This window comes from Leptopilina heterotoma, unplaced genomic scaffold (assembly GCF_015476425.1).
Source record: "Leptopilina heterotoma isolate Lh14 unplaced genomic scaffold, ASM1547642v1 Lhet_31, whole genome shotgun sequence".
NCBI classification, from domain to species: Eukaryota; Metazoa; Arthropoda; class Insecta; order Hymenoptera; family Figitidae; genus Leptopilina; species Leptopilina heterotoma.
In genome coordinates this window covers 69,322-95,335 of record NW_025111011.1, presented here as the reverse complement: position 1 = coordinate 95,335, position 26,014 = coordinate 69,322, and the positions used below count along the sequence as shown (strand labels likewise).

At 23.6% G+C, this 26,014-nt stretch overlaps 2 protein-coding genes across 7 annotated transcripts in view; one reads left to right on the top strand and one right to left on the bottom strand.

Moving 5' to 3' along the window:
- Window positions 1–26,014, top strand: part of LOC122504684 (obscurin) — an 86,193-nt gene that overhangs the window by 22,776 nt on the left and 37,403 nt on the right. For 3 of the 6 annotated variants that reach the window (XM_043615893.1, XM_043615894.1, XM_043615888.1), the window contains 16 exons: window positions 1,222–1,353; window positions 1,457–1,627; window positions 4,293–4,374; window positions 4,724–4,819; window positions 11,190–11,282; window positions 13,324–13,488; window positions 14,123–14,260; window positions 15,467–15,875; window positions 16,008–16,262; window positions 16,507–16,542; window positions 17,774–18,019; window positions 18,391–18,532; window positions 20,719–21,256; window positions 23,122–23,886; window positions 23,999–24,584; window positions 25,030–25,134. In XM_043615893.1, the coding sequence (XP_043471828.1) occupies window positions 1,222–1,353; window positions 1,457–1,627; window positions 4,293–4,374; window positions 4,724–4,819; window positions 11,190–11,282; window positions 13,324–13,488; window positions 14,123–14,260; window positions 15,467–15,875; window positions 16,008–16,262; window positions 16,507–16,542; window positions 17,774–18,019; window positions 18,391–18,532; window positions 20,719–21,256; window positions 23,122–23,886; window positions 23,999–24,584; window positions 25,030–25,134 (3,959 nt within the window). The remainder of the gene's footprint in view (window positions 1–1,221; window positions 1,354–1,456; window positions 1,628–4,292; window positions 4,375–4,723; window positions 4,820–11,189; window positions 11,283–13,323; window positions 13,489–14,122; window positions 14,261–15,466; window positions 15,876–16,007; window positions 16,263–16,506; window positions 16,543–17,773; window positions 18,020–18,390; window positions 18,533–20,718; window positions 21,257–23,121; window positions 23,887–23,998; window positions 24,585–25,029; window positions 25,135–26,014) is intronic. The other 3 variants (XM_043615889.1, XM_043615890.1, XM_043615895.1) reach the window with 3 other exon arrangements.
- LOC122504685 (uncharacterized protein DDB_G0288805-like) lies at window positions 5,167–6,373 on the bottom strand. Its single transcript, XM_043615896.1, has 2 exons — window positions 6,317–6,373; window positions 5,167–5,954 (listed from the first exon to the last, which is right to left on the bottom strand). The coding sequence occupies exons 1-2, from the start codon at window positions 6,368–6,370 to the stop codon at window positions 5,169–5,171; spliced, it is 840 nt and encodes a 279-aa protein (XP_043471831.1). The 5' UTR covers window positions 6,371–6,373; the 3' UTR covers window positions 5,167–5,168.

Below are 26,014 nucleotides of genomic sequence, written 5' to 3'. Positions count from 1 at the left end.
AATTAACTGACCGGAATCTTCATTTTCTTACTATTTCATCAATAAACACTAATAAGTTGGTAAATCTTTTCAATACCAAAATTTCAACACAGGAAAAAGGTAATAAAATATTCAATATTGTTATAGAAGATAAATTAAATCACGACGATTATTGCTCTTCGAATTGACATGAAATGTCTACTATTTTATTCCCAGTCAATTTATGCCGCCGCAAATTAATATAAAACGATTTTCTATTCACAAAACTTTTGGCATTACATATAAACTGATTATTTTCACACTTTCTGATTTCACGTGGCACTTGAAATTATTAATATTATTATATACAAAATTTTACATCGAGAAGATTTGTAAATCCAAATCTCTTAATACATTTTGGGCACTTTCCCAAAAATTTCTAAATATCTTGTACCATTTTTAAGAATCATCCTCTGATTCATCAACAAAATATAGTCATCATACTTTAGACAAATATTTTTTAACACTTTTATGTTAAAAATCATAATTATTTCAAGTATTTTCGAAAATAGAATATTAACATTGTTATCATTTTTCAGGTGGATAAATAATTGGATAATTAAATTATTAACGAAAAATCACGTGCGGAATATAAACAAAATTTAAAGAATGACTAATGTTAGACGTCTTCTTAAATTCATTCAATAATCACGAAATTCCTTGGCACTGATTATGTATTTTATTTACTTGACAGTCACTGACACGTGAAAATCTTTGTTGTTTTTTTTAAGTATTCCATTCTTGCTTTTTAAATTAAACAGAAAAAAGAATTATGTACATTTCTGTTAGAATGCGATCATAAACTTTGCTTTTTAAAACTTCATAAAAAATAACAAAACTGTCAAAACTGTTCTTTTCAAATTTTGTTTCGAGTATTTAAATAACTTTGGCAATTTAGAAATCATCAATTTTCGTTTTCTTGTCAGCAATTTCCGCTGGACATAAATTTTTTTTCGTACCTTTTCTTTAATTTTTTTTCTAATATTTGAAGACATATTTTATCTCATTTTTCGGTGTTCGAAAAATGTCATGTTTTTATTTATAATTTTTGCTAAAATTTTGATTCGTAAACTATTTTTCAACTTTTTACTTCACTAATGAGAGTATTTTGAACAATTTTTTTTATAAATTTGAATAAATTTTCTTTTGTAAAACTTATAGTTTTGATATTTTTTTTTGTACTAATGGCAGAAATTTTTGTAGAGTCTACGTAAGAACATCAAAGGGAAAAGAAGGATGGCTACCCACGTCTATTGTCATGCAAACTTTGCTAAGCGACGAAAGTTCAGCTTTTTCGGGTTCTCATCGACGAGAAGACTCAACATATCGAAGAGAGTAAGTTTCTTTTAAAAGATTTTGTAACTAAAGAATTTTTTTTTCATTCAAAAATCAAGAAAAATTTTTTGAAATGAATCTAAAACTTTATGAAAATTTCTAGGGCAGTAATAAAGGAATTGGTTGAGACGGAAGAAGAATTTGGAAGAGACCTTCAACAAGTTGTGGAAAGATATTTGAAACCTCTCGACAATCCGGGAGTGCCTCGTGTTGTTCGAGACAACAAGGAAATCATCTTCACAAATCTCAAGCAAATCGCTGAATTTCACAATACGTATGTATAAACATCAAAAACACAAAACATTTCACAGTCAATCGTCAACTCATTGCGATAACAATACAATTTCACTCAAAAAAAAACAATCCCTCCGAGAAAAAGCTTTTTTACAATAAAATTAAAATAAAAAATTTTTCATTTTCATTCAAAAAAAAGAAAGTAAAAGACAAAATTTTCATTAAAAAAAAAGAAATTAACTTTGAATTTTTCCTTTTTATTTAAAGAAAAAGAAACTTGACAAACTTTTTATTCAAAAAAAGAAATTAATTTCGAATTTTTCATTTTCATTCGAAAAGAAAAAAAAAAATTAATTTAGAATTTGAAATTTTTTATTTTTATTGAATAAAAAGAAATTAATTTCAAATTTTTCATTTTCATTCAAAGAAAAGAATTTAATTTCGAATTTTTCATTTTCCTTCAAAAACAGAAATTAATTTAGAATTTTTCATTTTCATTGAATAAAAATAAATTCATTTCAAAATTTTCATTCAAAGAATAGAAATTAATTTCGAATTTTTCATTTACATTCAAAGAAAAAGAAACTAGAATACAAATTTTTCATTCAAAGAAAGAACTTAATTTCGAATTTTTCATTTTGATTCAAAGAAAAGAAATTAATTTTGAATTTTTCATTTTCATTCAAAGAAAAAGAAACTAAAATACAAATTTTTCATTCAAAGAAAGAACTTAATTTCGAATTTTTCATATTCATTAAAAAAAATAAATTAGTTTAGAAATTTTTATAGTCGCTCAAAAAAAGAAATTAATTTGGAATTTTACGTTTTCATTGAATAAAAATAAATTCATTTCAAAATTTTCATTTTCTTTTAAAGAAAAGAATTTAATTTCGAATTTTTTATTTTCGTTCAAAGAAAACAAAAAACTAAATGAAAAATTTTTCATTTAAAGAAAGAATTTATTTTAGAATTTTTCATTTTCTTAGAATTAAAAGAAATTAATATCAAATTTTTCACTTTCATTCAAGGAAAAGAAATTAATTTCGAATTTTTCATTTTCATTCAAAGAAAAATAAACTAGAATACAAATTATTCATTCAGAGAAAAAACTTAATTTCGAATTTTTCATTTTCATTAAAAAAAAAGAAATTAGTTTAGAAATTTTTATATTCGCTCTAAAAAAAAAATTAATTTGGAATTTTTCATTTTCATTGAATAAAAATAAATTCATTTCAAAATTTTCATTTTCTTTTAAAGAAAAGAATTTAATTTCTAATTTTTTATTTTTATTCAAAGAAAACAAAAAACTAAATGGAAAATTTTTCATTCAAAGAAAGAAATTATTTTGAAATTTTTCATTTTCTCAGAATAAAAAGAAATTAATATTAAATTTTTCATTTTCATTTAAAGAAAAGAAATTATTTTCAATTTTTTTATTTTCATTCAAAGAAAAAAACTAAATGAGAAATTTTTAATTTAAAGAAAGGAATTATTTTAGAATTTTTCATTTTCTTAGAATTAAAAGAAATTAATATCAAATTTTTCATTTTCATTCAAAGAAAAGAAATTAATTTCGAATTTTTCATTTTCATTCAAAGAAAAAGACACTAAATACAAATTTTCCTTTCAACGAAAGAAATTAATTTTTAATTTCTCATTTTCATTAAAAAAAAAAAAATTAATTTTGAAATTTTTATTTTTGTTTAAAAAAAGAAATTAATTTGGAATTTTTCATTTTCATTGAATAAAAAGGAGTTAATTTTAAATTTTAATTTAAAGAAAAGAATTTAATTTCGAATTTTTTATTTTCGTTTAAAAAACATAATTAATTTCGAATTTTTCATTTTCATTAGAGAAAAGAAATTAAATTCGAATTTTTTTTATTTTTAATTTAAAGAACAAAGCAAACTAATCTTCTTATTAATCAAAGAGAAAAATTGCAAACAATAATTATAGTTTAATTTAAGCAATAAACAATTGGACATTTATTACACCCAATTTAAAAATTCACGAAATCATTATTCAGATTTTAAAAAAATCAACTAATCTTAAAATAAAAACCACAATACAAACGAATATATACTTTCAATGAACAATAGTGAAATAAATACGTAAGTTAAAGGTTTGAAAATTGTTTTTGTGACGTCTGCGTGTATCTAACGAAATTGTTTTGTACATTGACCCATTTTTAATCAGTCGAAAAATGTGGTTTTCTGTTTTAATTCTAAATGTAATTTGTGTTTAGAAATTCGTGAATATTTCCCTTTAATTGCTTTTTTCAAAGTAAATCTAAAATAAATTACTAAAAAATAACTATATTATATAACAAATAATATTGTTATGGTAATTATTATAATATTATTATAACAAATTTTACTCAATATTTTTCTATAGTAAAAAATTGCTTTTATCCTTTTATTACAATTTAAAAATTCCATCAAATTTTTCATGATAAAAATTGGCTTATTGTAAATGTAATGAAAGTACTTTTAGAACTAATAACTAAATTTTAAATTGTCCTTAAAGTAAAATTAATCCAGTGGATAAATTTCTCGTCTTTTTTTTCTCACACATTTCTAACATGACAATGAAATGAAAAACCCGATTAATTGTCATTTGGTTCTGTCGCATTAATGAGAAGTCGAAACTGTTTCTCGTAAGCGTGATTGTGAGTTTGGCATGTCATTAATTCCGGCCTTACTTAGATCGTTCGGCAGGGTGTTAATCGAGGGTGTCAAATACTACGCGGATCAGCCACGAATGCTTGGGAAAACTTTTCTCAGACTGGTGAGTTTTATTTCTTATAACAAAAAAATTGGAAAAAAATTCAAAGCAGTAAAAATTAAAAACTTAAATTTTACTATTAATTTTTTTTTATACGGACCAAAAATTATTGTAAAATTTAATTTGAAGAAGTAAATAAATTTCGTTGATTTGAACGTTCAGAACTAAAAGATCATTAAAATTCTCTACTTGTTTTATGACAAAAATTTCATTTTAAGAACATTTAAATTCAGTTACGAAAGTTTTATAATTTTTAAGTTGAAACAATTACAAAAATTAACAATTTTGAATAATTACAAGTGCTTTTTTTCACTTTTGGAATAATAATGCTAATGAAAAAACTTTTTTCCAGGAAAGAGATTTTGACAAACACGTGGCTTATTGTAGAGACGAACCAGCCGCTCAAGAATTTCTTCAAATGAACGATGGAGTTCGAGAATATTTTGAGGTAAAATATTTAAAAATTAAAATCGATCATCATGGTTTTAGATTCAAACACAATAGAATCGAAAATTTAAAAGTATGTTAAAAGACGGAGAAAAATAGTCTTTCAAAAAAAAAAAAAATTAACAGAATGTTGAAAATTAAGTAAAACATTCAAATCGTTCTTTTTTCACTAAACGAATTTGATTTTTATCAAATAAAAAGTAGTTTATTTTGTTTATTTTTTTACATATATTTTTTTACTTTATGTTGTTTTTATTTTATTTAATTATTATTATTTTTTAATTTCTGATAATCATACAATTTTTGCATATACAATTTAAAATAATTCTAAATTAACATTTTCCGAATACTTACAATTTTCGAATAAATTTCGAATTATCGAGAAATTTTGTGTATTCTCCATTGAAGGTTTCTGCTTTTTTTAATTCATCGAAAACACATTTTCTAATTTTCTCAGGATTCTGAATGCCCATACGAAGAAAACGTTCGCCAACAAGTAATTCGCAATTTTTAAAGGCTTTTAAAAATACCTCTTCATTTTTAATGTTATCCTCACTGTTGTTTTCATTCTGACTTTGTCGTTTTTCTTTATTTTCTTGGATCGTCGTATTTGTTGCAGACTTTTCCGTATCAGATGTAATTATTTCAGTAAGATTTGTCAGATTTTTCTGATTTTTTTCCAATTCCGTACAATTTTTATTCTCACTATCATTTGTGTTTGAATTCAAATTAATTGTTGCATTTCCATCAATTTTTGTTGTTTCTTCGTTGTTATTTTTTTCGAGTTTTTCGACGGTTGAATTTAAAATTGGTAGAGTGCGTTCTGAAATATTCTGTATCAAATTATCTGTATTTTCCTTTATTGAATATTCAGTTGTTGAGGAAGAATTTTTGTCTTCTATCGTTTGCTCCGTATTTGTAATATTATTTGCAGTATTTACTGATTTATTTATTTCCGTTTCGTCTGTTAAATTTTTCGAAATATTTTGCGTTGAATTTACAATCAGTTTTGGCAATTCCAGATTTGTTGAATTGTCACTCTCTATTTCTGTTTCCGAACTTTTCGTTTGGTTCGAATCTCTGATTTCTTTTGATTCTTTCTGAAAGCAGGGAACTGCATTTTCCGCTGTTGTCTCCTACGAAAATTTTTTGTTAATAAAATGATAATTTACAAGTATTATAATTTTAAAATATAGAAGTAAATAATTTTCGACAGCAAGTATTTAAAAATACTTTAATATTAAAATTATTAATATAATTAATTATAATTAATTAATTAATATAATTTTACTTTTAATTCTAGTCATTTTCGTTAAAATAAAATTTTTAATTAATATTAAATGAATATTACATTAATATTAAATTAATCTATAATTAATTAAAATCGAAATATTAAGAAAACTGAGTAAATTTTAAAAAGTATTTAATAAATAAATAGAATTTATTTTCTAATGTGATTAAATAATTAAATTATTTCTTTTCAATTGTTTTTACTTACCAGTATTGAAATAACAGAAACAATGCAGAGAATAGTTTTAAACGTTGCAAACATTTTGACTTCTCTCGAACAATTAATATCGGAGAACGTTTCAAAATTCTAAAACACATATTAACCTTCGCGAGTCAATCAACATAATTAATTACCCATTTAATGTCAGATTTTTAATTTAAAATCCAGTTCTAAGACTTAATATTTTTTCAAAATTGTAGAAAAAATTGCCTTTATTCTTTCTGATTCAGATCATAAAAAAAGCAATTGATAAAATTTTAAATTAAATTAAAGAATTAAACGAAAAATAAATATTTTGCGTTAATAATAATAATTTATAAAATTAGTTTTATAAATTTAATATTTATTGCTTTTTTTATCATTTAAATCAGAAAGAGTGAAGACAAATTTTCAAATAATAAATTCTATTATTTATAAATTTAATTATAATTTCATAAATTGTATAAAAAGTTACAAAGTTTTTCCTAATTTAAATAAATAAAAAACGTTAAACTTTTTTTAAGGTCCTAAAAATAAAAAACTAATAATTAAAAAAGCAATTGATAGAATTTGCAAAAATTAAACATAAAAAAGGATTATTTTTTGTTAATATAAATTATTTATAAAGCTGAACGCGAATAATGATAAAGAAGTTTTCTTTTGGTTTCTACAGGGTGTCACGAAAGCTGATTGTCTAATCGACAAATTTTCATCCCACGCTTTACATTCTAATATAAATCACAATTCGCACTTCATTTTCCCTAACAAGAGCCGACTCCTTTTAAACACGAGACATTTTCACACATATGAATTTTGGAAACAATTGAAATCAAATGATAGGATTAATTTTTAATTAATTGATTAATTAATTAATTTTCAACGATTAATTATTTTTAATCAAAAAAAGGAGAAAAATTTGAAAAACGAAACAAAAGGAAATAGAAAGAGGAAAAATTTTCCAAAAAATGAAATTTTTATTAATTTGTTGTGTGAATGCTGTATGGATATTAAAATAAGTAGATGATGATGATATGGAATAGTGAAAATGTATAGCAAATTACATAATATGCTGGGACATACGGGCGGCTGTCCAGACATCAAAATAGCTGAGTTTATTTTTGAGATGGGAACATTTTCTTTTCCTGTTGAACGCACTATGTCATCCAGAAATTTTCATAGCGCTTCAAAAGAAGAGAGGGTGGGAAGAAAGGGAAAAACGGGAATGAAGAAAAGAGCAATTATATAGTCGTCATGAACCAGTGACGTCATTGCAGTGACGTTGTAGGGAAACATTTTTCTCTTATAGTGTCACCGTACACACGCAACGCACGCCACTGAAATAAATGACTCCTAAACATAATCACAAGGTCGAAATCAACTTCATTTTTTTTTCCTCTTTCTTTTCTCTTTCTTCTCTTCTATATTAGGAAACATTCTAGTTGGTGTGCCATTCTACTTACGTGAAGAAATATTCGCAATTGAATCGTAATGAATTAATTCAATTATAATTCATTAATTCATCAGTTAAACAATAATTAATTCAATTATTAAATTATAATTTTGTTTTAATTCTAACAATTTGAGAAAAAACTCTTTTCTATTTACCAGGAATGCTATTTCCTTTTTATTAAATTATTCATTTTCTGTCAATTGAATTCTGTTGATTCAATTATAAAATTTCGGTTGCGATGTGCGTAAAATTCTTTAGTTACGATTTTTAAATGTTGACTATTTCGAAAGGGAAAAAAACTTGTAGACTAATTGCGGAAATGAAATTAGAAAATTCGAAAAATTGTTTAAATATTCAATGTCATGGTATTTATAAAAGTAGAATACTTTAGAGTGTTGAAACAATTTTCAAGTTAAACTGGTTCTGATTAAAATTTGCAATAATCGAAAAATCCAAAAAAAAAGCAGATTGTCGAAAATTGAATTTTTCAAAGACTTGATTTTTCAATAATATTTCAATTTCCCAATTTTGAATTTCAAAATTAATTTTCTATAGAAAAAACAAAGTAAAAGAAAATTGTGAATTTTCCAAAAAGCTAATTTTTCAAATATTTAAATTTAACAATTTTCAATTAAAAAATGCGAAATTCAAAATTTTCTATAGAAAAAAGCCAATTATCTAAAAATTGTTAATTTTCCAAATATTTAATTCTCCCAATTTTCAATTAATAAATTAATTTTTATTTAAAAAATGCAAATTTTCTATGGAAGTAAACGATCATTAAAAATTGTAAATTTTCCAGAAAACTAATTTTTCAGAAATTTGAATTTTTCCAATTTTCGGTTTAAAAATAGATTTTCAAATCAAAAATTCAAAATTTTCTGCGGAAAAAAATTGAAATAAATAAATAAATAATCTAAACATTGTAAATTTTTCAGTGAACAAATTTTTCAAAAATTTAAATTTAGCAATTTTCAATTTGAAAGTTAATTTTCAATTAAAAAATGCAAAATTCGAAATTTTCTACGGAAAAAAGACGATTATCTAAAAATTGTGAATTTTCCAAAGAGCTAGTAATTAAATTTCTCAATTTTCAATTAGAAAATGCGAAATTTTCTGTAAAAAAAAACCCGAAAATCTAAAAATTGTGAATTTTTCAAATATTTAAATCTTCCAGTTTTCAATAAAAAAATTAATTTCTACTTCAAAAATGCGAATTTTTTATAGAAGTCATCGATTATTAAAAATAGTGAATTTTCCAGAAAACTAATTTCTCAGATATTTAAACTTTTACAATTTTTGGTTTAAAAATAGATTTTTAATTCAAAAGTTCGAAATTTTCTGTGGAAAAAAACCGAAATAAATAAATAATATAAAAATTGTAAATTTTTGAGTGAGCAAATTTTTCAAATATTTAAATTTCTCAATTTTCAATTTAAAAATTAATTTTCAATTCAAAAATGCGTAATTCAAAATTTTCTATGACAAAAAAAAGGTTTACATAAAAATTATGAATTTTTCAAATATTTAAATCTCCCAATTTTGAATTTAAAAATTAATTTTAAATTTAAATCTCCCAATTTTGAATTTAAAAATTAATTTTAAATTTAAAAATTCATAATTTTTAGATAATCTGATTTTTTTAATAAAAAATCCGAAAATTTGAATTTTTTAATTGAAAATTTATTTTTTGGAATTTTTTATGGAAAACACCGAATAGTTATCTAAAAATGGTGAATTTTGCAAAGAGCTAATTTTTAAATTTCCCAATTTTCAGTGTAAATATAAATTTTCAATTAGAAAATTCAAATTTTCGCATTTTTTACGAAACAAAAATGATTATCTAAAAATTATGAATTTTCCAAAGAACTAATATTTAAATTTCCCAATTTTCAATTTAAAAATTAATTTTTAATTAGAAAATGTGAAATTTGAAATTTTCTATTAAAAAAAAACCGATTATCCAAAAATTGGGAATTTTTCAAATATTTAAATCTCCCAATGTTCAATTAAAAAATTAATTATCAATTAAAAAATGCGAATTTTCTATGGAAGTGACCGATTATCTAAAAGTTGCGACTTTTCCAAGCAGCTAATATTTAAATTTCCCAATTTTCAATGTAAAAATTAATATCCAATTTAAAAATATGAAATTCGGAATTTTCTATGAAAAAAATCCGATTCTCTGAAAATTGTGAATTTTCCAAAGGACTAATATTTAAATTTCCCTATTTTCAATTTAAAAATTAATTTTCAATTCAAAGATGCGAAATTTTCTATAGAAAAAACCGATTATCTAAAAGTTGTAAATTGTCCAAAGAGCTAAGTTTCAAATATTTAAATCTTACAATTTTCAATTTACAATTTAAAAGACACGAAAAACTCCTCTTCGTCTGTTATGGAAAAAAAAATTGTTGCAGGATAATGTTACCGTATTATCATCGATATGCATAGCAATGGTCGTGAATTAGTATTTGTTCGTGGTCAGTCTTAGTTCTCCGGCTAAGTATAGCCGTGGCCGTATTGGTCTCACTGGTTTTCAGACTGGCGAGGGGGTTTCGGTAACCACTGACTATCCGGATTTCAAAGTGTGGATCAAGTCAATCCAGTCTGCGACCAACAACGTGGGCACCCCGAACCATAATTTTCCGGAGTCAATTTTTCACACTCGATAGGTCATTAGACCTCAAGACACCTTTAAGGTGTGTTTATCACGTGCTCCAATTAACCCCCCTCCCCCTTCTCTCAATTTAAATAACCTTTCTCCAAAAGAAAAGAAAAAATTTTCTTTAATTTTTTTTTCTATTTTCAAAAAAAAAAAAAAAAAAATCTTTTTTTATTTTCTTTTTCGTCGAGAGAATAAAAGTATTGTCAACAATGACACTGTCAGTCACAGTGACGAAAAAGTTTCGTGTGACGGAAGTTAAAGTGCCAAATGATGTGTCCCAGAAATACTTCCGACATTGGATTACACTTTGTTTTTCTGTTTAATCTCCAGAAAGGATTTTGTGATTTTGTGATAATTTGGAATTTAATAGTGAAAAATTGAAGTACTACCGATTATTAGTGATTGGAAAATTTTTTAATTCTTGTGTAAAATATCGAGTTTTTTTTACAAATTCAGAATTTAAATTGAAGAATAATTTTCATTTTGGAAGTGGCAAAGAATATTTTTCCGTTCGATTTTTCGAATAAATTATCATTAGTTATTATTAATGTTTAATTAATTTCGGAAATGAAAAAAATAATAACTATTAGTAATTATTAATTATTAAATTGATGTTAAATTAAAATAATTATTAATTATTAAATTAAATTAAAATTGAGTTGAAATTGAAATAAGATTGAATTAAAATAATTATTAAAATTAAATTTTTAATTATTTACGCAAATTTGTGGGTTTATTAAAAATGGACCGTAATAATTTTTTAGGAGCTGAGCCAGACTCTTGGAGATGATAAAAGATTATCGGAACATCTGAAACTTCCGATACAACGCATAAACGACTACCAACTCCTCTTGAAGGTAAAAAACAAACAAAAATTTATTTTCTTTGACGTGATTAAAAAATGGTTTTCTTTTTGCATTAATTTAAGTTATTTGCATGAAAATTGGCAATTTTTTCCAAATTAAATTTGAATTAATTTAATTAATCCGAAGTTGAAAATTAAATTAACCAAAAAGTTACAAATTTTAGAAATTATAACGAAAATAACGTGAAATTTAGGTATTTAGTGGATTAAAGTAAAAAATTAATTATACATTTCATGCAATATATTTTTATAGAAAGTCTATTTAAATTTTTCTAAATAAATTTTATTTTTTCAAAATTTGTTTATGAACATATTTTGTACGAATATATTTTATAAATATTATAAAGAATATAAAATAATGTAAAGAAATATTATAAAGAAATAAATATATTTCTATAAATCGAAAAATAAATTTATTTTTATAAAATTATAAATAGAAAAATAAATAAAAAATAAATGAATAACTAAATAAATATTTTTATGTAAAGAAATAGATAAAAATATTTATAAAGAAAGATAAAATGCAAAAAACATGTAAATTTATAAAATTTATTTTTCTCCAAACCAATTTGTAAACTAATGCAAACATTTTTTTTAAACAATTTTTTGAAATAATATTCCAAGCCTCGAGCCAAGAAAGAAAATTAAAAAACTGTTGACAAAAGAAAACGAGGAACAATTTTATTTATAAAATTTTTGATCAGTCGTGTCTATTTTTGAATTACGATATACATTTTATAAGAATTTTTGACTCATAATTCTCAAATGTAAACAAAACCTCGTGTTCTCGTTTTAATATAGTATTGTTTAGCGGCCTCATCTTTTATACTCTCTTGTAAATATTTAAAAAGAACAATTAACAATTTTTTCTATTTTAAATTTCAGTTATTGTCTATAGAAATAGCATCGAATTCTAGAGAAGAGAGTATTTGCAAAGACTTTTTACATTCAATATTTTGTGATTCATTGCGTTTAGAAATATCGATAGACGACAAAACGAAATTCAAATCAGTTTCAACGCGTCTGTGATGGTATTTACTTCTATCACATATGCGATTTTAAGATAGTGTGAGGAGTGAGAGTGGGCGCCCGTACAGATTTAGCGCTCTAAAAACAGGTCATCTTCATGGCACGTTATCCTTTCGGATGCTATTCGAATGCTACTAAAAAGTCCAACAACATTTTGTTTATCTCGCGAGAGAAAAAAAGCGAGACATTTTTCCTCAAGAATTTTTTTTCTCTTTTGGAAAAATGTCTCTTAAATCTTCGAGAATTTTCTTTCTTTTTCTGTCAAAAAGTTATTTTTTTTGCTATAAACTCAATTATAATTCATTAATTTTCAATCAGATTTTTGCAAATTGAAATATTTTTCAATTTTCAATTTTTTTGTTTAGTAATTATTAATTTATTTATTTATTTATTTACAAATTTTGTTCCCGCAGTCCTAGTGAACTTTTTTTTATTAATGATATTAATTTTTATTAATGATAAAAAAATTTCTAATTATCAAATTTATTACTTATAAATTATTTCACTTAATTAATTAGATTTTTACGACCAGAATGATTTATTTTTTCAATTTTCAAGTTTAGTAATTCCTAATGATAAACAAATTTCTATTTGTCTAACTTTGTTTTGGAATTATCAAATTTATGATTTAAAAATTATTTCACTACTTTGGATTGTATTGTAAATATTATATTAATTTATTAAAAATTGTGAATTCAGAAAATTATCAATTTTGAAAAAACAAAGAAAAATGAAAAAAGGTTCACTTGAAATTGATACTGAAAATACAAAAGGATTTTCTTGTGTCTAACAAAACTTGTCTTGTTCCCCTATAATTTTGCCATGAATACAATACTTTCACTACTTGTCTGACTATATTTGGCTCTCCACTACTGGAGAGTTTCATAAAACGATTGCTTTGAATTAAAGACCTATAGATTAGATTAAAAATTAATTTTATTTTACAATTATAAAAATGTATTTCTTTTTTGATAATAAAAACAATAAAAAAATTTTGTTTACAGGAGTTGGTGAAGTATTCGACCCGGCTAGGCGAAAATTGTGACGACCTCCAGAACGCTCTGGAGTTAATGCTAGGAATTCCTCATCGAGCAACTGACAATAAATTCATCAGTAATATCGAGGGATACAAAGGGAATATTCACAAATTAGGACGATTGCTAACTCACGTCAGTAATAAAAATCAAAAATTAATTTATTCTCAACAGAACTCAACTAAACCACTGCGAAAAAATTAATTATTAGGCAAAAAATAAATTTTACTTTCAATTATTAAATTGATAATTGAATTATTTTAATTATTAAATCGATAATTGAATTATTGAATCAATAATTGAACTATTTTAAGTATTTTCATTTATTACGTCAGTAATAAAAATCAAAAATTAATTTATTCTCAACAGAACTCAACTAAACTACTGCGAAAAAATTAATTAACAGGCAAAAAATAAATTTTACTTTCAATTATTAAATTGATAATTGAATTATTTTAATTATTGAATCGATAATTGAATTCATTTAATTATTCTATTAATAATTAAATATTACTTTAATTATTAAATTGCAAACTGAATAGTTTTAATTATAGAATCAATAATTTAATTATTTTAATTATTAAATTACTAATTCAATTATTGAATTAATTACGGAATTAATATTTGAATTGTTGGATTAATTATTAAATTAATAATTGGATTGATGGATTAATTGTTAAATTAATAGTTGAATTATTGGATTCATTATTAAATTATTTGATTAATTATTCATTAAAAAATGTTAATTACAAAAATATTAAAATTCTAGGAGTGGTACACAGTAATCGACAAAGACGGAAAAAGCAAGGAAAGATATTTATTTTTGTTTAAAGCGAGAATTCTAGTTTGCAAAGTCAGGCGTATTTCTGAAGATCGTTCAGTTTTTGTACTCAAGGATATAATTCGAGTGAGTTTTTAAATATTTCATTTAAAAAAAGATATACGACCGAAAAATTTGATTCAATTTAATCAAATTTTTGTTTCCTAACTTTTTGGATAATTCTTCTGTTTTGAATTTAAAAATTATTGCATTCTTGCGAAGAGTTTCATCAATAATTTTGAAAGCAATTAAATTCTTGCGAACAATTTTATTAAAAATTTTAAAAAAAATTGAATTCCTTTGAAGGATTTCTTCGAATTTTTAAAACAATAATTGAGTGTTTTTTAAATAATTGTAATTGAAAATTTTTATAGTAATTATTGAATTTTGTTTCAAACTTTTTTGAAATAATTGAATTCTTTTCAAGAATTTTATCGAAATATTAAAAAAAAATTGTATTCTTCTAAAGAATTTTATTAAAATTATTAAAAATAATTCAATTTTTTCAAGATATTTTTATTAAAAGTATGTTGACAAAAAAATTGAATTTCTGCAAAGAATGTTATTATTTCTTAAAACAATTGAATTTTTCTAAAAATTTTATTAAAATTTTGTGAAAAATAATGGAATTCCTGCGAAAAATGTTATTATTTATTAAAATAATTGAATTTTTTCGAAGAATTCAATTAAAATTCTATTAAAAATAATTGGATTCTTTATAAAAATTTTACTAAAAATTTCGTAAATAATTTAATTCTTTCAATAAATTTTTGAATAAATTCAAATAATTTAATTCTTGTTAAGAATTTAATTAAAATTTTTACAATAATTATATTAATTTAAAGAGTATAAGTTAAATTGTATTTAAAATAATTAAATTCTTGTAAAGGACTTTATTAAAACTCTAAAGAATAGTTGAATTTTTCCATGAAATTTTATTCTTTATGTAAATAATTAAATTCTCGCACAGAATGTAATTAAATTGTAATAAAAGTAATTGAATTCCTGTGAAAATTTTTATTATTTATGAAAATAATTGAATTCTTTTGAATAATTTTGTTATTTATAAAAATAATTGAAATCTTAGGAAGAATTTTATTATTCATGAAAATAATTAAATTTTATCAATCTATTGTTGAAAATAATTGAATTCTTATAAAGAATTTTGTTATTTTTTAAAATCATTGAATTCTTGCGAAGAATTTTATCAAATTTTTTTGAAAGTAATTGAATTCTTGAGAAAATTTGTATTATTATCGAAATGCCAAAATTCCAATGTGAAAACTGTTCTAGATTCCAGAAGTGGAAGTAAAAGATCATCCGGGAGAAGCAAGATCATTTGAATTGCATCAACCAGGTGCATCAGGCTATCCAATAACTCTCGTTGCCCACAAGGATCCAGTTAAGGAATATTGGCTCAAGGAAATTCGACAGTATACAAGTGACGTTATTGCACTTGCCGAACACGCCGCCGATGATTTGCAAGTAACCGACGAGCCAGAAATTTCCAGCCCGAAAGCTGAACCAATTAACATTCAACCCCCAACAACTGACAAACCGTCTGATTCAAAATTAACCGAAAAACGAAAGGAGGAGTCCACCGTCAAGGCGACAGAATCCAAAAAGGCCAAGGTCGAAGAAGCCGAGGACATGTCGCGATATTCATCAAGTCGCTACAGCGCCTCCTCTAAAGTCGTCGAGGGTAGGAGAAAAATCAATTTTTTCAAATAATAGTCAAGAAAATCAAAATTTTAAAAATCAAAATTTTTTTAATAAAAAATAAATTTGTATAATATAAATATAAAATTAGGAAAATTCTTTTTTTTTGGTGAAGAATACTCGTCAGTGTCGAGCAGTAGAGATGGACAAACAACTCACATGGAATCGTCAGCATCATTATCGAGTGGAAGAAGAGAGTCGTCATCTCTCTACGGAAACGATCGAGTGACGGAGAGTTCGAGTTCTTATCAGACCGTAGTTGGTGGTTCAAATGTCGAATCTGAAATGAGAACAGCGAGAGTGGCATTATCAGCCACTGAAACTGGAAAACCATGTTTTTCACAAACAATCGAAGGATGCGAGGCTCAATGTAAGTTTACGATTACAAAGTAATTTGAAAATTTCCCTTTCTGACACAATATTTGAATTTTATTTCAATCGAATAAAAATATTTTGAATTTTATTTCAATCGAATCAAAATATTTTGAATTTTATTTCAATGGAATCGAAGTATTTTGAATTTTATTTCAATCGAATCAAAATATTTTTAACACTGATAAAAAGGTGTGAAATATTATAATTAGCGAGGGTAAAACAAATTTTTCCTGTTCTAGCGACGCAATCAAAAATGGCTTTGATACATGTGATAGGTAAAGTGAAATCGTGAAGTCACTTTTGCTCGTCTCTTCATATCATTTCAAACATCTTTCTCTTCTCTGTCTTTTAGAACACAAAACATATTCATATGTTTGCTTTGTAAAATTTAGCTTTCAAAAATTGATTGTCGCTTTCACTGGAAATATCGATCAGAATCTTTTTGCTTATTGGCTGAATTTCAATATTCAAAATTCAATTTACTGTTTACACTTTTTTTCTACACTTACACATAATCACGAATCACAAACATTTTCCATACTCACACAATTCAAATTTTCGATTTCAAATCAAATAAAAATTATATTTAATTATTTTACTTAGAACTTTACAATTTTTTAGTTTTTTTATTTGTATTTTTTTTTTTTTTGAGTTTTGTATTTTTTTTAATTTTTGTATATTTTTCCTATTTTTCGATACCCAGCTACTAGTTTTGAAATTAGGAAAAAAAATCGCTGAGTTAAGTTTTTATTTAAGAGACAGTCGCGATTAATGATTACAAGAAATCTGTCACCTGTTCTTTTGGGGGAATGTAAAAACGCGAGAGGCGCCTCGAGGTTGTTGGAAACGATTCGGAAACTCGAAAAGAGTATAGATTTCAAATTGTGCATGATGCCAAATTCTCACGGCCCACATGTTTCGATTAGAGCCAAGAATCGTTAAGTGTCTAAGACACAAACGAGACTAGAAAATAGAAAAATATTCAACATAAAAAACAATAAACAAAGCACAATTATTGAAATCCGATTAATTTTGTTTTTTGAAAAGTAGAAACAAAAATGGTGACAAATTTCCTAAAAATGTAATTATAGGTAATTAAATAAAAAAATAATAAGTTGATAAAATAAAATACACAAAAAAAAATAAATATCTTGATAAAAGGATAAATATTTAAATAAAATAATTAAAAGATATATAGAAAATTAAAAAAAGAAAAGATCGAAGTAAATTAAATTATTAACTAATAATAAATAATAAATTAAATAAATAAAAGAAGAGAATTAGAGTAGAATTTAAATTGAAGCATAAATAGTAATTTAAAAACACTGAAGAACATAATCTTTCTTCATTTTCGTATACAACATATAAGAAATTTTTGTATGACATCACGAATTCTCTATTTATAAATATATCATTTTCATTGAACATATGCTTGTAATTGTTAAGTAATTTAGGGGAATTAATGAAATATTTTAATGTAATTTGTATTATTTTTTTCCCCAATAGCTGGAGAAAGTGCCACTTTCGAGTGTGTTCTTGCATCAATTTTCGCTCAAACAAAAATGCAATGGCTGAAGGACAATAGACCATTTAATGACAAATTGGCAGATCGTGTGAAAATCTCTCGAGCTGATTCAAGTTTCAAACTTGAGATTAACAACGTTTTAGAATCAGATTCTGGAATTTATACTGCACGAGCAGTGAGTGGAGACAGCAAAGCTTCTTGTACCGCTCAATTAATTGTCACCGATTGTAAGTAAACTTGAGAAGAAAAAAAAAAAAAACTGTTGATTTTTCTATTCAAACACAAATTTTCACATTATCGACCTTTTTTTCGATTTAAATCGAAAAATTTTAAATTAAATTTATAATAAATAAGAAGAAAAATGAAACCAATAATAATAACAAATAATAATAGTTATAATAATAATATTTTTACAGAATAAGTTAAAATATAGAAATTTAATGGTTTCCAAAAAAAGCAAATTACAAATTTAAAGACAATTTACAAAAAACAAAAATCAGAAGATTAATTTAATGGAAAAACTACATTAATCTTAATTTTGTCTTATTATTATTAATTTATTTCAGATTTTATTTATACTGTTCGAAATTTATTTCAGTAACACCTGAGGAACGAAAAGCTCGTTTAGATGGAAACAAACCGGATTTCCTGGTTCGTCTCAAGGACACAGAACTTTTGGAAAACACTTATCTTCGTTTTATGATCAAGGTCAAAGGGGATCCTAATCCAGAACTCAAATTGTAAGAGAATTTTTCTTTTGCCCTCAATATTATTTTATAGAGATCTTTTCATTGAAATTAAAAGAAGAATCTATAATGAAATTAAATTGTTTCTGGAATTGAGCCAAAAATTATTAAATTACAAGTCGGCGAGAAAATAATTTTGATACACTAAATTAGATTCTAGTTTCCAAAACTATTGCACCCTTGAAAATATTTTGACAGTATTAATAATCTCATTAGCTTTAGAAGTTCTCTTTTTATTAAACCAATTTTCATTTTAATAGAAAATTTACAAAATATTCAAAACCTCAGGCATCGCTCTTGTAAATTTATTTAAAATATGTAAGTAACAATAATTTTAAAAAAATAGCAAACGGCTACTTGCTTTGAAAATAAAAGATGTAGCATAAATAAACAACAAAGTAATTTAATTCAATTTAAAATTTTTGTAAAATAAAATTATTTTTCAAATTTTTAGTTAAAATTCTTCAAAAAAACGATTATTTTTACAAATATTTAAAAGTAACAAAATCTAAATTCTTTCAAACATAAAATTTATTTCAATAAAATTTGAGACAAACTTTACAATTGATTCAATTTTTTTAAAAATTACTTTCAAAAATACAAATATCTTAAAAAAATTTTAACTACGATTTTTTAAAAAATTTTTAAAAATTTTTAAAAAACTTTTACCTTATTTTTTTTAAGAATTTTTAAATTAAATTATTTGAAACTTCAATATTTTAAATAAAACCAATGTAAATGATTTTGAAATTTAATATCTTGTTCTACATAGAATTATAAACTTAAATTTTAGGAATTTCTTATTAATTTCGTTTTCATTAAATCAAATTTAAAGATTAATTAATTCATTTACTTATTTATAAAGAAATTTATAAAACCTTCGAAATAATTGAATTACTGCAAAGAATTTTATTACTTTTGAAAATAGTTGAATTTTTTAGAATAGTTTTATTAAAAATTAATTGAAAATAATTGAATTGTTTCGAAAAAATTTATTATTTATGAAAATAATTTAATTTTATCGACCAATTTTATTAAAATTTTTAGTGTTTAACTCTTTCAAGAAAATTAATTAAAACTTTTAAGAATTTTAAAAAAATTTTTTAAAATAATTAAAACCTTTCAGGAATTTTATAAAAAAAATTTTTTTGAAAATAATTGAATTCTTGAGAAGAATTTAATTAAAAATTCTTAAAAATAATGAAATTCTTGCAAAAAGTTTTATAAATTTTGAAAATAATGAAAAATTTTCCTAATAATTTTATTAACATTTTTGAAACTAATTAGATTTTTTTAAAAATTTTAATTACAATTGTTATGAAAATATTTCAATTCTCATAAAGAATTTTATTAAAATTTTTCAAAGTAATTGAATTTCTGCGAAGACTTTAATTATTTTTGAAAATAATTAATTTTTTAAAATAGTTTTGTTCAAAATTTATTGAAAATAATTGAAATCCTGCGAAGAATTTGATTATTTATGAAAATAATTGAATTTTTTGGAAGCATTTTATTATTTATAAAAATAATTGAATTTTTGCGAAGAATTTTATTATTTTTTAAAATAATTGAATTGCTTCGAAGAATTTTATTTAAATTTTTGAAAATAATTTAATTCTTAGAAAATATTTTATAAAAATTTTATTAAAATTGTTTGAAAACTATTAAATTTGTTCAAGGAATTTAATTGAAATTTTTTAAGATAATTAAATTTCTTTGAGAAATTCAATTAAAATTGTATAGATATTAATTGATTTCTATTAAAGAATTTCATTAAAGTTCATCATGAAAAATAATTAAAAACTTTTGAGAAATTTTATCAAAATATTTTGGAAACAATTGAACTCTTGAATATTATTTTATTATTAATGACAATACAATTAAATTCTTGTAATGAATTTTATTAAAAAAATTTCTAAATAAAAATAAAAATTTAACTAGCTAATTAGTTATTAAAAGAATTTTTTTTAATTCTGAATCTGTAATTATTGAAAAACTGTGGTTACTAGATATTCGAATTTTCTTAGATTTCAATTTAAAAACCTATTAAAATTTAATTGTTTTCAAAGATTTAAATTTATTAACAAATTAATAAAATATAATAATAATAATAATATTTTTTCAATCATAAATTTCGTTGAATTGTAAATTTTCTAAAAGTTGTTAAATTATTTTTTCAGTTATAAAGACGATGTTCTCATTGACTCAAAGAATGAACGAATGAAAATCATCACAGAAAAGGCGGATAAAGGTTTTTATGAATTAGTTATTCCTGATGTATTGAGAGAGGACGCGGGTAAATATTCGTGTACAGCGACAAATAGTCATGGGGAAGCGTCATGCGAGGCTGTGGTAACAGTGACTGACGATAAAGTAATTTTTGCCGGTCTTCCTGAGGGTCTTCTCGAACCCGGTGAAATTCCAAAATTCAAATGGTCCAGAGATGGAGTTCCCTTCGATCCAGAGGAGAGATTTAAAGTTCTATTCAAAGACGAAGAAGACACTTTGGCATTGGTCTTTCAACACGTCAAGCCGGAAGACGCGGGTTTATACACCTGTGTTGCACAAACAAGCACTGGAAATATTAGTTGCAGTGCCGAACTCACTGTTCAAGGAACCGTTCGACAATTATTGAAAGAGCCGGCAAAACCCGCTCTACAATCGGAATCAAGACATTCCGAATGTAGTGTCGGCGGTTCCGCAATGTTGGACCTTCAAGTGAGTTTTATTTTCGCAAAATAACATTCGACAAAATTTAAATCCAATTAAGAATTTTTACATTCAAGGATTTTCTACATTTTCTAATGTTTAATTTTTATAATCTTCTATCTATCTTCTTCTATCTTCTAATTTTTTTGATAATTTTTCTTTTTAATTTTTTTGAATTTAAGATTAATGAAATTCTAATTTAATTCTTTGAAGATTAAAAAATAACAAAAATTAATTAAATCAAATTCTTTTTAATTAAAAATAATTCTTGTATCTATTATTTCTTATTTATTTCTTTTATAATTTTAAATTTGAAATAATTGAATTCTTATAAAGAAATTTATCAAAATCTTTAAAAATAAGATGACTCTTACTAGAAATTTTACTATAAAATAATATTAACAATAATTAAATTCTTATAAAGAGTTTTATCAAAATTTTCCAAAAAAATTGAATTTCTGCGAAGAATGTTATAAGTAAATTTTTTGTTAAATAACTGAATTCTTTCGAAAAATTTTATTACAATTTTTTTTTAATAATTTAATTCTTTCGAGAAATGTTACTAATTAATTTATAAAATCAAAAAAAATCTTGGTAAAAATTTCCTTAAAATTCTATTAAAAATAAGTGAATTCCAATACAAAATTGTACCAAATTTTTTAAACTAATTAAATTTCTGCGATAAATTTTATTATTTAGAAAAAGAATTAAATTTTCTCAAAGTATTTAATTAAAGTTATTTCTTATAAGAAATTTTATTGAAGTTTGTCTAAATAATTAAAGTTCTTGAGAAGAATTTTATAAAATTCTTTAAAATAATGAAATTCTTGGGAACAATTTTATAAATTATGAAAATAATTGAAATTTTCCTAAGAATTTTATTAACATTTTCGAAAGTAATTAAATTTTTTTTAAGATTTAAAATTTTTAATTAAAATTGTATGAAAAAAACTTCACTTCTCATAAAGAATTTTATTTAAATTTCTGAAAATAATAAAATTTTTTTCAGTTACCTATGTTATTAAAATTAAATTGAAAATTATTGAATTTTTTCGGAAAATTTTATTAAAATTTTTGAAAACTATTAAAGAATTTCATTAAAATTTTGAAAAATAATTGAATCATTTTGAGAAATTTTATCAAAATATTATTGAAAATAATTGAATTATTGAATAGAATGTTATTAAATCTTTTTTAAATATATAAATAATAAATTCTTATACAGAATTTTAATAAATTTTTTTTAAGTAAAAACATTTTTGCGCAGAATTTTATTAACATTCTTTAAAATAATTAAATTCCTGTGGAAAATTTTATAAATTTATGAAAATAATTCATTTCTTATAAATAATTTTAACAAAATTTTTCAAGATTATTTAAATTTCTGCGAAGAAATTTATTAAAACTCTTCAAAGTTATTAAATTCCTGCGGAAAAATTTTTAAATTTTGAAAATAATTGAAATTGTTTAGAATTTTATTAAAATTGTAGAAAATAATTGAATTTTTTCCAGGAATTTAATTAAAATTGTAGTGAAAATATTTCAATTGTCATAAACAATTTAATCAAAACTTTTAAAAATAATTGGATTATTGCGAAGAATTTTATCAAATGTTTAAAAATAATTGAATTTTTGCGAAGAATTTTATCAAATTTTTAAAAATAATTGATTCCATTCAAGAAATTGTATTGAAGATAATTGAATTCCTGCGAAGAATTTTATTAAAGCTTTGGTTACAAATTACAATAAATAATTAAAATTAAATAGTAAACTAGTTAATTACATTTTTTTTTTATTTTTGATTCTGAAATTATTCCGAAATTGAAATTAGTAATTAAAAATAAAAATCAATATAATAATCATTTTCATTAAAGGTGAAAGGTTATCCAAAACCGGACATCAAATGGACAAAGAATGGAGAGGAAATAGTCGCCGGTGGAAGGATAAAATATCTTTGGGAAGACGAGGAATCACTCTCGTTGGTAATAAAAAATGTAACAGTTCAAGACGCTGGCACGTACGTTATTAAAGCAAAGAACGAACTCGGCGAGGACAGTACACAAATTGAATTGATCGTCAAGTCAGCGCCGAAAATAACGAAAAAAATGAACGATCTTCTAGGACAAGTGGAGGAGACACTCTACATGAGTGTACAAATACAGGCATCGCCAAAACCGGAAGTTAAATGGTTCAAGGACGGTCAACAGCTGGAAGAATCGGAGCGAATTTCTTTCCGAAAGGAGGAAAATGATACCTATACTCTTGTGATAAAAGACGCTAGATTAGACGATTCAGGTTCATATTCAGTCTCAGCCAAGAATGAAGTCAATCAAACGTCAGAATTTTGGAACGTCTCCGTGCGATATCCACCGAAGATAACGAAAAAATTACTGGAACCACAAATTATTGACGAGGGTGATAGTTTGACTTTATTAATTGAAGTTGAAGCCGAACCTAAACCAACGGTTACTTGGTTGAGAGACGAGGAAGTTGTCATTTCCGACGAACGAGTGAAAATTGTTCAAGAGGGAAAGAGACACATGCTGAAAATAACCGGTGCTTGTCACATTGACGCTGCGACTTACAGAGTTGAAGTCGAAAATAAAGACGGAAAGAGCGTCGATTCAACTAATATAAAGGTGACTATTCTCTTTTCTTTCCCTTTCTTCTTTCTTAATTTTTTTTCCTAAACATCTCTAAAAATACGATTTTTTGGAAAAGATAATAATTTTTCCTTTTTTTTGTTTTCAGGTTCGTTGTGCGCCGGTATTTAGGACAAAACTCGAAGACACAATAGCGAAGGAAAATCAAGTGAATCTAGAATTAAAGGTAAAAGTCGACAGTATTGAGGAGCCGACAGTCGAATGGTTCCTTAGAAATACGGCGATAACAGAAGAGAAGAAGGACTATCAAATAATTGAGAATGGCGACGTATATCGACTGGTGATCAATCAAGTGAAACCGGAATTAGCCGGAAAGTATATTTGTAAAATTAAAAATCAATACGGTGAGAATAAGTGCGAGGCAAATTTGACAGTCTACACGAGACCGAAAATAAATAAAAAGCTTGCCGATCAAAAAGTCAATGAGGGCGAAACATTGAGTTTGAAGGTGGAAATTTCCGGTACACCAGAGCCGGAAGTGAAATGGTACAAGGATGGAAAGCAAGTTGATGCATCAGCGGATGCTAGAATTAAAATTTCCCGTGACACGAAACGAAAGGAAAATTATGATTTGACGCTAACACTTATCAAGGGTTCAGATGGTGGTATCTATGAAGTGAGAGCTGAAAATGAACTCGGTCAAGTCAGCTGCAAGAGTAAAGTCATCATTTTGAGTAAGTTGAAAACATTTTCCAATAAAAATTTTACAAAAATTTGAATTTAAATCGAAATTCTGTTCTAATAAGCAAAAAAAGGAACTTGGGATATCAACAAAGTAGGTTCTATTCCCTTTTTCTAAAAATGTTTCCTTTCATGACTCCAGTTTTTTGTTTTATCTATTTTCCTTTTATCAATGGCTCATTTTGTTTAATTTTCCCTTTGTTATTTGAACCTGTTATTTTTGTTTCCAATTATTCCAATTTTTCCAGTTTTTTAAAATGTTAATGTTTTCTGTTTTCTTTTTATCAATGACTTTTTGTTTAATTTCCCTTTTATTATTTAAACCTGTTATTTTTCTTTTTACATTTTTTCAATTGTTCCAATTTCTCAAAATGTTACTAAAAATGTATTCTTCTCATGAATTTTAAGAGTAAATTTTTAAAAAAGCATCTTGTTTAGCAAAAACGGAGGAAATTGTCGAGAAAACGAAAGAAAGTGCACAGGAAGTGAAAGAAGAGGATGTTTCGGCAAAAAGCCAAGAGGCTGAGGAATCAGGACCTGAAGGTAATTTACACATTCTACACATTTTACACGTAACGATAGAAAACTACGATTTCAAATTAGAAAAGTTATTGAATTCAAAATACTAGGCTTTGCACTCGTCAATTAATTTAAAAATGTGAAAAAAGTATCAAAAAGTAGCAAAAAGAAACTTTAATACTGAAAAGAAGTAGTCAAAAAATAGTTATCAAAAAATTTAATATAACGACTTAAAAACTCGTTTCAGTCGATTTAATGCGCAAAAAAAAAAGAACTCATTTTATTCAGGATTATCACAAAAATTTGATTATAGGTATTCTCCTGTTTTACAGGAAAAATATTAATTTCTTTTCTTATCCTGCTAATAATTTCAATTCTAAATTTTTGAAAAAATTCAATTATTTTCCAAACATTCAGTTAGAATACTTAAAAAATACGATTATTTAAAATAATTTTGAAAAGTTTACAAAAATTAAATTCTTTAAAATGTAAAATTTATTTCAATTAAATTTGACAAAATATTTTCAATTGTTTCAATTTAAGAAAAAAACAACGACAATAACAATCTTCTAATTTTTTAGAATTTTCATAAATAAAATTATTCAAAACTTTAATGATTTTTTAGGAAAATAATAAATTGATAATTTTTAAAAATAAATATTTAAATATTATTATCATTTTATAACAATTAAAATTTTCAAAGATTTTAATTTAAAAACATTTGGAGTTTAATTAAATTAAATTAAATTTCAAAACGTTCTTCTTGAATTTTTTTCCATCTTAAAAGCTTTTGAATCATAATTACCTAATTTAAAAATAATACCTTGAGTTTTTTTATTTCTGTCAAGAATTAAATTTTATAATAAATTTCTTCAAGATATCAATTATAATTGACATAAAAAGT

Excerpts from the sequence above, each read along its gene's own strand:
- LOC122504685 (XM_043615896.1), bottom strand. The coding sequence starts at position 6,370 with ATGTTTGCAACGTTTAAAACTATTCTCTGCATTGTTTCTGTTATTTCA. Across the intron at positions 5,955-6,316 it reads TTTCTGTTATTTCAATACTG|GAGACAACAGCGGAAAATGC; the intron begins GTAAGTAAAAAC and ends AAATTTTCGTAG.